At 37.0% G+C, this 13,576-nt stretch overlaps 1 protein-coding gene across 3 annotated transcripts in view; it reads left to right on the top strand.

Annotated features, from left to right (window-relative positions):
• SRBD1 (S1 RNA binding domain 1) overlaps positions 1–13,576 on the top strand; it is a 157,989-nt gene that overhangs the window by 7,643 nt on the left and 136,770 nt on the right. For all 3 annotated transcript variants that reach the window (XM_039347469.1, XM_039347468.1, XM_039347466.1), the window contains exons 6-9: positions 1,083–1,200; positions 3,095–3,233; positions 5,659–5,755; positions 8,384–8,519. In XM_039347469.1, the coding sequence (XP_039203403.1) occupies positions 1,083–1,200; positions 3,095–3,233; positions 5,659–5,755; positions 8,384–8,519 (490 nt within the window). The remainder of the gene's footprint in view (positions 1–1,082; positions 1,201–3,094; positions 3,234–5,658; positions 5,756–8,383; positions 8,520–13,576) is intronic.

Below are 13,576 nucleotides of genomic sequence, written 5' to 3'. Positions count from 1 at the left end.
TTGTCTAGACCAGCCACATTTATGATGTCTAAAGGAAGGTGCTGTTATTAACCTGAGATCCCATTTCAGTACTGGGAGCTCATTTCAGTGGGAGAAAGATTTCTCAATAGTGAACAACTGACAGCCTGAGAACTGTAGCACCTTATTATTTACCTTTAAATTTCCTCAAGTGCAAAAAAAAAAAAAGTTTGCATTCCTACCCATTTCTTCAACTCTTATTGTGTAATGATTAGCCTTTCTCTGCTGCTCTTGGTCTCACTCTAGCGAGGTAAGGCATCTGATTATGTTGGATAAATATACATTCACAATTTTCTAAGGGAACATTTAAATGAGCACAATTTAGCTGGGAATCAAGAAAAGGAATTTAGAGACTGAGAGATAGAAAAAAGAGAGAGAATCTCCATTCATGCCTACATAGGAACACATTGACTAAAAACAAGAGAATGGAGCTCTGTCTTTAACAAAAAAGTTTGGAAGCTTCCTAGCAATTCCTCAATTCTTGAGACAGAGGTGTCATCCAGTAATATCTATCAGCAATCCCATCTCTGCCTACAGAGCAAAACTTTAGTTTTTTTTTAAATTCAAGAAAACTGAAATATTTTTTTTAAACTCGATCATATAAGTGAGTCAAGATTTGAGTATAATGTGAAACTGAGTAATCATCAGAATCCAAATCTTCAATTTTCTTCTCGAGAAATTGACAGTTTTAAGAATGTCTATGGCCCATCTAATCTTCCCATTGTGACTTTTAATAGCTCTTCATTGTGTCTTTTAGGTAAATTTAAATAAAAGGTTCATTATCATTTAAGTGACTGACTTGAAAACTCTTTCTCAGTGAAAACTGTCTTAATTGTGTTTCTGCAAGAAAAAGCTACTCATCCATTGGTTATGATTTTCACATGAGAAAGTGCCTTTTCTATTGAGCCAATGGAACAGTTCAGTCTGAGAGCAATATACTGTATATGGAAAGTTTCACAGTGAGGTGATACTGGCTCAGGGATGCAGCAAAGTTAGGAATAGTATTTATATAAATGTGCTATTAAATACAAATTTTTAATTCTACCACCTATGCTTGGTTTTAGGACTTTAGCAAAAAAGGTTCATGTCTCAATACAAAAACTTGAAAAAGAAGGAAAATTGTCAGAAAGTGTTTTAACCTCATTATTAAACTGTAAAACTTTGGAGGAGCTGGATCATGTGGTTAGTATAATATTTTAATGTAAATTTTCATATATCTTACTGTGCGTTTGATTTTTTTCCAAACATTTGCAGATCTTTTTATGGAAATTGTGGCCATAACCTCTTAGAAGCCATTTTATGCTAGGTTAGATCATTACTATATTATCTAATAACAGTTCTACACACTTTAAGATTTTAATTTTCCCAGTCTTATTTGGAAGTGCAAACAACTGAGACCGCTTAACGCAGCACATGTACTGAGCCACTGAAATATGGCTCAATCCTGGTTCATATATGATACAAGCTATTTTCTCAGTCAAGAGAGTATTATAAAGGCAGCTTACCAAAAGCAGAAAAAGGAAGGAAGAGGCAGACTGGTTACTGGTAGTGCAGTAAAGTCTCCTTTTAATGGAAGAAATGGAAGAATCTGTTATTCAGCAATGTCCATTGAATTAGGGCATAGGGCTTTTGATATTAATGCCAAGTACATTAATTTTACATTATTTGCATCATTACAACATTATACAAGTGATGAAAAGCACAGTCAAAGTTTGATCTGCCTCATTAAGCTTTGGTTTCACTGTAGTTATTGTTATTTTCTTTGAATTTGAATTTCTTTGAATTTCACCCAGGCATTTTGTTTTTTGGATCCAAAATCTATTATACCGATTGGAACTAAAATAGATCTGAAGTGGAAAGGATTTAAGGCAATTATAAGTGTTCCATTTCTTTGCTATTTCATATAGTGAAAATTGAGTTAAGACTGTTTCAGCCTTAGCTGAAATACAGTATTTCTTTCCTTTCAATAAGTATAGTATGTACAGAAACGTGAACATTCTTTACTTTTGAAGAAAGCATTTGCTCAAAACATTCTCATTTCGTAATTGCTTTTAGTCAACAGTTTGAAGCTGGCTTTTATAACTCATTAGATTTGAGACCCACATTTTTACTCCCTGTGAATTGCTATCCTATTCCCCTCAGTGGGATATTTTCATAAGTATATAGAATTACGCTATAAACATGTACTCTAAAAATTAGACTTGAAATATCCTTGGAGTTATGAATCATAGGAGAAGATTAAGGATTACAAATCAATTCCTACCCAGGAAAGATTGTTAGCAGTTACTGACCTTTTCATTGATAAAGACTTCCTAAAGTTTCAGGAAGTCTGGGTTTCATTTTCAGCATACACTCTTGGTCGACCTTATTATATAATCCCAATATTAGAAATAATGTTTAGTGAATTTCAGTAGTGTTTGCCTCTAGCATTAGAGTCTCTCTCACACACACAGTAGTCAATGTTTATTGAATAAGTGACACTCAGATTCTCACTTTATGCTAAATATAAAACATGGGTTAAATATTAGGTTGGCTGGTTTCATCAGCACACTAAGCTGAGCAAAACCAGCTATGTCACAATTCAGCATGTGTGAACTAACTTAATTTAAAAGAAGAAAGATGACTATAACTATTTTTTCATATTTTAAATAAAGCAGATTAAGGATAAGTTACAAGTATACTGAATATGGCAGGCTTGCTCACTGTGTGAGTCAGGAGGGCTTTGGCTATTCTGGCTGGCATGTCCAAAACAACGAAGAGGCAAAAATGTAATGATAGATTTAAATTAAACAAGGTAGGTTCCAATTGAATGTTAGAAAAAAAAAACCTTGAAATGCTGTATAGGTAATCAATTACCTAGGAGGCTATTGGATCAGTTAACATCTCTGATAACTGTGATTCTATATACTAGATATCATTACCTTGTTTGCATCCTGAGGACAGAAAAATTTGAAAACTTGGGACAACAAAATTATGTACATACACATGCATGCACAAACACAGACACAATGTGTGTGTGTGTGTGTGTGCGTGTGTAGCCCTTATGTTTAGTCTCATACAGTATTATCTATTATAGTATGCACCATATAAAACTGGAAGCAAAGGAACTAAAGCACAAAGAGCTAAACAGTTGGGCTTGGAACAGGCAGCCAACTTGCTCCTTGAGAATCCGAAGGAACTCAACTTATTCTTTTATGTCAAGCCCAACGTCGAAGGTAAGCGTGTATCTTTTAGAAGCATTAGAGTATATAAACAGAAATATTTTACTGAGTAGGAGTGGCTGTGTAAGTGTGGTTCTGCAATTTGGTGGAAAGGCATTTGTAGGCAGTGGTCACTAGGCCCTTTGAGAACAGCAAAAGGCTTTGTTTGCAGCAGTTCCTGCCTTTTTCTGAATTATCTATTGTCCTGGTTAGAAATTCTGGAGGCCTGGTGATAATCAATAGAGACAGTACTGGGTAAATTAACTTGGCTTGAGATAATATTCTCAATGTGTCTTTTCTTCAGATGCTTGCTGAATATGAATAGAAACTAGGTAGATTGGAGAACTCTTCCCCCCATCCCAATTCACTAAACTTCTCTTTGTTATTTTAAAATACTGTATACTGTTGGCTTTACAGTAGGAAAGCTACTTGTTCATGTATAACATTTCCATTCTTCACCAATAATCCTCAGGCTTATTCAAGCATACAAAAGTTTTTAAATATGCTTAATACTGTTGAATAAAATGACTTGAGATTTATTATGACAAAGAAGTTAGTTCCAATAAAGTTGGAACTTGTTTTCTGGCAGGCTGGTAAAAAAACATGTGCTGTTTTCTACCATCCCTAGAGATCTCTATGGTGGAAAGGCTGAGGTAAATCAAGAATATATAAATATCTTTGATCCCAAATGAGCCTCAACAACATCATCTTCCTCCTGATTAGTGAAAATACTTAGAAGATACTGAAGCCTGCAGCCATGTTTTAGTATGCTGCCATACATACATACATTAAAACTACAGGAGTTTCAATACATTGTAATATAAAATATAAAAAGATTAATGACTGTGCTTAAAAAGAGATAAAAAAGAGGCAAATCTGAACTTAATCAATAAGGGGATGACTGAAAGAGATAGATGTCAGCTCTTTGTGGAAGACCAAGTTAGGCAATAGGCAATGTAAAGATTGTTGGAACTCTACCCTATAGTTGTAGGTCTGAAAATAGAATCTTTAAAGCTTAGCAGTTTTCCCCTGTCATGTCTTATACCAAAGTGGCTTTTTAAATCTCATTTTCACACTTTTTTATTTTCTCCCCCCCCCCCTCTTGCTAATGGTACTTGGATATCTTTGCTTTATCTCTGTTTTCTTCTATAGTAGGACAGGATGGTTTGGGAAGGAGTTAAGGAAAGTGTGTGGGTCTGTAATTCATTCCCAAAACACTGTTCCAGGGTTTTCTTTGCATTCAGGAGGGGGGACTGAGTCTAATAGAGCACAGATATATAACCTTGGATAAAATATGCAGTGACTACTAGTAAAACATTAATTTAGATCAGGGAAACAATAATGCTTTGTGGCAAAATGAGAAAAACAGTGTTATCATAGATAAGATAATCTCTACATCTGCTTTGTCTTAAGCCAGATTGTCCAGGACTGGGGAGTCAAGGAGTCATGGATTGTAATAATCATATTATTTACTACTTTCCCCACAGAACAGTTAGCTTGTTAATCATTTCCATTAAGGTTTTTGTTAATTTAAATGCTAGGATAATAAAGCTGATGGGCAAGTGTTGTAATTCACTGCTTCTGACCTCTGAGACAGAAGAAAATTAATTTTGAAAGAGATTTGTATTTCATATGTTAGACTATAATGTGTATACATGTTAGAGTATAATGTGTATAATACATTAGAGTATAATTACAGTTCAGTGTAATTATAGATAAATCTGTGGGGGGCAAACTTAGATAGCAAAATGTACTGATTTTTTTTATATATATGCTTCTTATAGAGAATGATCTAAACAGTGTTTCCAGTCCATCTTTTAACAGGATTTTTCTTTTTGGGAAAAAATGCTTTACTAACATTTTGTTAAAATAAAATTCTGTAGCTGGGAGGTACTGTTAACTGAACTTTATGATAGTTTCCACAAGACCTCCTTGTTGATTTTAGCAACAGGAACATTATTGGTTCACACTTTTTGCATAACTCTCTTGATGTTTTGTCACCAGGCTAGGTCTGGCACTCATCAAAAAGACAAGAGGTGTCTATTCTGAGTGTATTTTAATGGGCAGGAAGTGGGTTTGAAGCCATCAGCTGTTGTTACACATATGCTGTCTGTGAAAGGGTAATTATATGGTTGAGTTAGCTGTGAAATGTTTCAGTTCAGGTGCAGCATAGACGACAAATGTGCAACATTTTTTTTTTTTTTTTTGTGATTGGGAAAAGGATGTGAAGTGCCTGGAACAGTTAGGCCTGGTGTAAGTAGAAGTGTGACCTTCTCTTGCTTGACGTCAGAACAATTCTTGCTGCATGGTTCAGTCTTTACTGTTATATAACTTTTATCTTCAGTTGATTTTTGGATTTTGTAAGCTCCCCTTAAAGCTTCGCATTGTCATGTTTGCAGGGTATTCTATTTGGTATTTTAAAACAAATATTTTCCTTTAGGACTTTCCACCAGTGAGGAAGTAAAATCGGGAGTGCAGCATATCCTGGCCGACATGATTGCTAAAGATAAAGAAACACTGGATTTTATCAGAAATTTGTAAGTAATTTTGTCAGAGACATATCCTTATCTTAGAGATTGGTAACATTGCATTTTGCCAGTCCTATAGATTTGATGAAAGTCTTTGTTCCTGGGTTGAATATATTCTTCCATATGATCAGACACATTTTTTTGAGGAAGAAAGGAAGACTTTTGACATTTATTGCCAGTTTCCCACAAGGAAATTCAGTGGGGAAACTGACAGGAAGTCAGAAATTGTTCCCACTCCCATTGATTTTTTGCATTCCTGTGGTCATTCTGTTGTTTGGATGGATGGATGGATGGATGGATGGATGGATGGAAGGAAGGAAGGAAGAAGAAATGGATAGAAGAAGTGGACAGGAGCGAGCAAGGAAGAAAGAATGGAACGGAGGGAGGGAGGAAGGAGAGGGAAGGAAGGAAGGTTTCCAATCTGCCTGCCAGATTCCCACAAGGAAATGCAATGGAGAAGCTGGTAGGAAGTCGGAAGAGGCTCCTGCTCCCACTGCTTTTTTGCCAGCCTGTGGATATTCTGTTTCTCTATTTAAGTAAGGAAATGTCTCTGAAATGATGTCCCAATGAAGCATGAGTTGTCTAATTCTTCCCTAAAAGAGATCAAGTTGCCTTAAAAGGAGCTATTTAGCCAATGCAGACAGGGTGGCAAAATCCTCTTCTCTTCTCTTCTCTTCTCTTCTCTTCTCTTCTCTTCTCTTCTCTTCTCTTCTCTTCTCTTCTCTTCTCTCCTCCCCTCCCCTTTCCTTCCCTTCCCTTCCCTTATCAGACCGTAGCCTCAGTGGAAGCTTGTATCAACGTCCAGTCAGGATAAAGCAGGAAGTCCTCTTGGGTGTTTTCTCCATCATTTCATCTCCCTGAATTCCCCAATAAACTAAGAGGTTGTATTGGTTCTGCATTTTGGGCACTTTGGTGCAATCCAGTCCAATGATCTTTATTCCACTGGGCAACCTGATCTTTGGTCAAACTGCCCACTAGATTCTCAAGAAACTCCCCAAAGAGCCCTCTGAAAACCCATAGGATTTATTGGAAAGCCTTACAAATGAGGCCTCACATCTATGGAGATGCATAGAAACATAGAAGCATATGAAGAGCTGTGGTAAGGCAGTGGTTAGAATGCAGTATTGCAGGCTAATTCTGCCCTCAGCCAGGAGTTCAACTGGCTCAAGGGTGACTTCCATCCTTCTGAAGTTGGTAAAATAAGGACCCAGATTGTTGGGGGCAATATGCTGACTCTGTAAACTGCTTAGAGAGGGCTGTAAAAGTACTATGAAGCGATATATAAGTCCAAGTGCTATTGCTATTGATTGCCAATTTAGCTATTCATCCCTCTGATGCCAAATCTGAAACCTAAGTCGGCAAATTACTGAGAGTGGAACTCTTTCCTCTTCCACCACCCAGTTTTCAGAAAGATAAGGCAGGCTTGCCCTTCAATTAAATTGAAGACCAGGGATTAGTCCATAATCCTCACAGGATCTAAGTCAGGTGAGATCTCTAAATTCTTCTGCAGGAAGCCATGATATATATAGTTTGACTTTGGCTTACTATACTATGAACAACTATTTTGTTTGGTTTGTAATTTTTTTTTTCTTGGAGAGGTTTTAACCTAAGACAAAAGCACAATCCACAGGATCACTTAGTACAGGGTATTTTTTTCTGGATTGAAGACAATGCTTCGATTATAAGGGTCATATCACAAAGGTCTATTCCAAAGAGTAAAAGATAGGATCAGGATGAAAAAAATAAAATAAATTTCATTCATTTATATCAGTGGTTCTCAACCTTTTTAATGCTGCTACACCCAACCGGTCGTAAGTCGAGGACTACTCAACCGGTCGTAAGTTGAGGACTACTCAACTGGTGCAGCACCGTTTGCAGAATGGGACTTTTGGCAGGCTCAGCAGGGCAGAGACAGCCTGGACAATTCCTATTGGCTTTTGAAAGCCAATAGAATTAGACTCTATTCAAGAGAGTCTATTCTATTGGCTTTCAAAAGCCAATAGAATAAAAGGGAGTAGCACAGCTAAGGAAAAGGGGGAAAAAAATGGCGGACTGTGTTGTTTGGCGATCCCCGTGAAATGGTCGTTCGACCCCAAATGGGGTCCTGACCCACAGGTTGAGAACCACTGATTTATATCTAATTAAAGTTAAATGTGATAGTCATTAAATATAGCTGTACATTTAATAATTTATGCTATCATGACATTAAAATTTCTATTTTCATATCAAATGTCTATAGAGATTCTCAATCATCCAGGTCATGATTGTCCCAAAGGTGCTTTTCAAAAGGCAGCTGGACTTTCTTGTTTTTTTCTTTGATAATGTTTCGCTGCTCATCCAATACTTCTTCAGTTCTGGCTGAATGATGAGGATTGGAAAGATTTATATTCCTTAGCAGTCACATGGTCATTAAATTTTTTTTTGGGGGGGGGGTTATTGGTTTTTGGAAAGCACCTAACACATTTCTAACTTGGCATTATGAATGAAATATATCAGATTAATTTTGTAAAATAAGTTTGTTCTAATATACTATGAAATTTAGAATGATAAAGAAATTATTTCTATTAATGTTGCTATTATTCAGATGTACAGAGAAATTTTCTTGACTAAAGGATTTTGTTTGTTTTAAAAATATAGATGTCAAAGAAAATACGTTTGCATTCAGTCATGTTTAGCAAAAGTGACTTCTAAAAACATCAATGAAAAAAATGTCAACAAATTTCATCTGTACCAAAGTTTTTCTTGCTGCATAAAAAGCATTCAACATCACCAGGTATGTTTGCAAATTTTCTAAAGAAGTACCTCTTATAAGAAATAAGAAAACAAAAATATATATTTCTTGCAAGAAATTTGTTACGTGCTATGGTAGTTAAAGTATTGACTACTAGTGGGGAAACCTGGGATCTAGTTCATTCTTAGCCATGGAAACTTAGTGAGTCACTTTGAGCCAGTCACTCTCTGGCAGCCCAGCCTACCTCAAAGAGTTGTTGTCTTATGGGGAAAAAGAGCAAGAGAGTACTGCACCTGGAACCTTGCGGTCCTGAATGAAAGGCCAGATATAAATATAGTAGATAAAATAAACAATCTAGTTCTTGAATTGTTTTCCTGTTGCCTAGGCAGTCTTGTGCATGGAAAGGAAAACATGTTTTGTTTTAAACCTGAAGCAAGCAAATTGTGGCTTTGAAGTTTCCCTGTACTGTTCTCGATCAGTCTCAGCTGGCCAAACCAATATTTGGTGCATTTGGATTTTTCCAGATTTTAACTGTAACAAATTGTGGAGAGGTCTTTTTTTTTTTTTAGATATCAATATATTTATTAAAACTGCTTAAGAAGTGGCAGGACAAAGGGTTGGCCGCCTCAGAGTAAAATGCAATCAGTTTGTAATGTAAGCCTTTGCTTTGGAGAAATTTGAAGTTCATTTATTTAACTATAAGCTGTTGAAAGTGTTTCTTAACACAATACTTCTTTCTATTTTTTTTTTTTAATAATTTTTTATTTTTCCAAACTCTCCCCCATACATATACCGTAATACTTATCAGGTATTAACATACATTCCCTCCACACTCACATACAGATACTTTTAACAAAATGAAATAAATACATACACATAACTTTGGTGTTGCTCGCCCATTTCCCCTTTCACCGTATCCACACTCCTTCCTCTTTACCTTCTTTCTCCCTTTCTTCTCTTCCCTACTTCCCTCTTCTTCGTCTTGTGGAGAGGTCTTAAGGTGTGAGTAGAGATGAGTTGGTGTGGCTTGCCCTTCTCTCCTTCTTGCCAACCTGCATCACTTTTGAAGTCAAGCTTGGTAGTTCATGAAGAAGACTCAAGTGAACTGGTTGGATGTACAGTACCTTGTTTGTGTGTGGGGGTAAGCCAGGGGCTATGCTCCATGGGTTTCAGGTCATGATAATATCACGATAAACCTGATTTGTTTTTCCTATATTTTATAGAATAAGCCATAGAGGCTCAGTAAGCTATACAAACCACAATGGCTGGGTTTTCACATGATAATAATGTAAAGATGAGTGGAGAGAAACTATTTGGGAGTACTTTATTGTGGTCTCCTCAGACTGACCATGTTCCTATAGCTTTAGGAAGAGAGGGATTCCATTCCTTCCCTTTATTTAATGATTTGCTGCCTTTCGTCTCTTACATTCTGCAGTGCAGCCCAGCCATTGATGCCAAAGATATGGCTCTTTGACAGGAATCAGAAGTAAATGGCAAAAAGTAGAAGTAAAATTCTACTTAGGCTTAGCAATCAGGGTCTGGAACAGCCAATGCCAACCAAGGGGCTCTTGTGGTTTCATGATGAGCGGATAAATTGAATCTGTCATTCAAAGAATTTCCTAACTCACTATCTCCTCTCAACTGAGTTCCTGAACAAGGGATATAAATAGAGGGGGCTGACTTCAAAGAATCTCTGTGGGAGGGATTTGGGATTTCGATAGAAGGATGGATATAGTGAAGTTCTGCTTTCTTACCCAAGTATAGCTTTCTACTGTCTGAATAAATGGTTTAAAGCAGTCCTGTCCACAAGAAGTGAATCGTTAACCTTATCTTCACAGATAGACAAAAGACTCCACTCTCTAATGTTCAGTCCTATAAATAAGCTCCTTCTTACAAAAATACTGCCTTGCTATTCTTACAGCACCACAGTAGAGATTTTTTTTAAAAATGGAAGTAGGTTGTCATCAAAATGGTTTTTTAAAAATGTGTGGACTTTGCTGCTGAATTTTAGTTTAAACTCCTATTGTAAATATATGTAAATATATAATGTAGTGGACTATCCTACTGGATTACCCCCAAATGCCTCTTCCTTCCCTTCTCCTTTGATGGCAGGATCCCAGCAAGGCGCCAGGCCAGTGTTGGAGATCCTGACAGTAAGGGTTATATAAACAAATTCCTTCCCCCAGACATACTTGCTATATAATTTCTGTATTTAAGGAGTGAATACTAAACAGCTTTGCATGGCAACATAATATTAGTTTATACCAAGCATTTTTAAAATTCAGCTGAAATTTACCTACCAGTAGTCCTTGACTTACAACAATTCAGCGATGTTTGAAGTTATGGTAGTGTTGATCCATCCCCATAGTTACAGTTGTTGTAGTCACATGATAGCAATTCTGGCACTTGGCAGCCCACCAGCACTTAAAACTGCAGGGGTGCTTCAACTTCCCCTCGCACCTATTTCCCGCCATCTGTGGTCTTTTGGTCCCCTGTACTCTGCAGCCTCTGCTGTCCTAGCTCACTTTTTGTCATCTGCTCTTGCTGCTGACTATGCCTGCCTGCCCTGACTTTTATGTGGTAGCTACTAACCACCAAGGCTTTGTTCCTGAGGTCTTGCACTACAGTTTCTTGTGAGACTTGAGGAAGATATTCTCTCATGTGGTCAGCAAAGTATCAGGATGGGCATGTATCCTACTATCAAGAAGATGTAGGACCAGATATATAGTAATCATACCTCCATTCTCCACCTCTAAGGTGATCAGAAATACCAGTTTCTTTGTTGAGATTTGTGCCTGAAGGAATATAGGTTCTCCAATCCAAGCCCAAATTGTAAACCTCATTGGATTTTTCAAATCTGCTGTCTGATTTTTTTTCAAATCTGTCTGTCTGATCAACCCCTACAAGAGTTGTTCCTGAGATCAACCTGTGCTTTCTAAGGTTTTTGGAAATTGACTTATTGAGTCACTTGACCATTTTGAAACATATCTAGCCTATGGACATCAAACAAGGAAGGAGAAAATGCAGCTGTGGTCTAAAAGGGGGTACATTTTCCTGTTAAGAGTTGTGGCCATTAGCCAAGTGAAAAGAGTTGCATTAGGCCTTTTCACAAAGAGAAAATGTTTTCTCCAGAGATAAAAGTGAACTTGTACCTTTTATTCTAGGATAATGGCTGAGGAAGATGGAAACATTGTAGATTTCCCCTTGGGATCGACAAGAGTTCAAAATGTTTTCTTTGCTCTTCCTGCCCATGTTTTGAATTATGCCCTGAATCCCATACAAAGTTTCCAGTTGTTTCACTCTTTTCTAAGCGTGACTATACGGAATCATATTATTTGGTCTTGCCTCTCTTCAAGGTTTTATGGAACACTAATAAGGAGGGGGCTACATGAATTTTAGAGATCTCATCCCAAAGAAAGGTACCATAACAGAGAAGGCATGCTTTCTGGGTCTTGGAAAATAACACTGTTTAGTGAAAGGAACCTGGAGAATACTAGCTCAGCCAACATGTCCTGGCTGGGCAAAGGCCATAGGAGATAGATAGTCTTTCAAATAAGCTGGTCGTATGCCATATAGGGCTTTCATAGGAATATAGGAGGCAAAGGTATTAAGTATGTTCCCTGCCTGGAGTTCACCAAATATATTTTAAAAAATATTTTTTTAAAAGGTGAGAAAAAATAATAATAACAACATCGCTTTGAATCACACCTGGAAGCATACTGACAATCACTGTGGCTCATAAACCAAATCACCTTCCACTAAGAAATACTGAACCAGATTTTTTGGGCAATCACGGAAAATGGAGATCCTGACATCACTCTGCAAGAGGTTCCACTGTTGTAATCTGGAGCCCAGTAGTTCTGCCTTACTCTTAGGCAATTTCAAATCCCTGACCAGGTCATTTAGTTCACTCTGTGAAATTAGATGTGGTTCAGGAGGAACCTAAGGTGGGCTAAACTTTGGGTCTACTGACATCAACGGCCCTGGATCAGCTGCATCCCGCTCATCATCTTTATCATCCTCTGAGTCTAGAGAATAGGATTCTGGTGGATCTGGAATTGACAAATCCTCACTGTGTGGTATAGGACGCAGTGCGGATGGAATGTTTGGATATTCCATGGTCCATTTCTTCTTTCTTGAGATCCCTTTTGCAATTGGGGGAACCATGCAAAATAGTCGCTACTATGATTGGTGGTTCCCTCCATACCACTGGGACTGCAAAAGCATGGACTTTTTCTTGTTTAGCCAAAGAGGCAGATAATTTGCACATGTAACGCAACAATAATGAGGGGCCCAACTGTTGTCCTGATCCCTATTTTTTTTTACCTTTTTTACCACTACCGTCATACTGTATTTTTGAGATGCAAATGTAACCACGCCACAAATGTAACAGAAATTATCTGCATTGTTTACACAGTTTTGAGTCATCTTGGCTTCTGATAGGGGAAAATATCATACAACTGTTCCTTGGAAATGTTAGGCAATGACACTTTCACAAGCCACCAGATGTAACTGTGTGATGTGTAGATCTGACCAAGACAAATGTACCTTCCAATAAAAGAACAGTAAATTACAGTTAGTTAATAATCTTTAGTCACAAAGTGAAGATAAATTTATACACTTCCCTGTGGTACCATTTTTATTGTTCTATCGTACTTTGTCAAGAAGTTATGAGGCATCATCATCATTAGACACCTCCCTCCCTTGTAGGCAAATATACTCACCTATGTATAAATCGTTATTGTGAGCTATCTTTTTTTTTATTGAAAATTTTTTAAAAGTTTTACAAATAAACGACCAACCCTCACCCATCCCTCCCAACCCCCCCCTCCCTCCCCCCTCCCCGAGCTTCCCAGAACTGGATACAGGCTTATTTAAAATTTTAAAAAACCTAAACAAATTTTTACAACTTATAAAATAATTAATAATAAAATATATATAACATAAGCATTAAAAAAAATACTTAAAAAAGAAAGAAAAAAAAAGAGAGGAAAGAGAGAGAGAAAGAAAAAGAAAAAGGGATAAAAAAGAGAGAAGAAAAAAAAAGAAGAAAACAAAAGACGGGAAAAGAAAAAAAGAAACAATCTGTAAAATATCAA

Source organism: Crotalus tigris, unplaced genomic scaffold, assembly GCF_016545835.1.
Source record: "Crotalus tigris isolate CLP2741 ecotype Arizona unplaced genomic scaffold, ASM1654583v1 scf7180000018081.1164505, whole genome shotgun sequence".
In the NCBI taxonomy this organism is placed as follows: domain Eukaryota; kingdom Metazoa; phylum Chordata; class Lepidosauria; order Squamata; family Viperidae; genus Crotalus; species Crotalus tigris.
The sequence above is the reverse complement of the archived record's forward strand: the minus strand, read 5'-3'. Positions and strand labels throughout refer to the sequence as shown.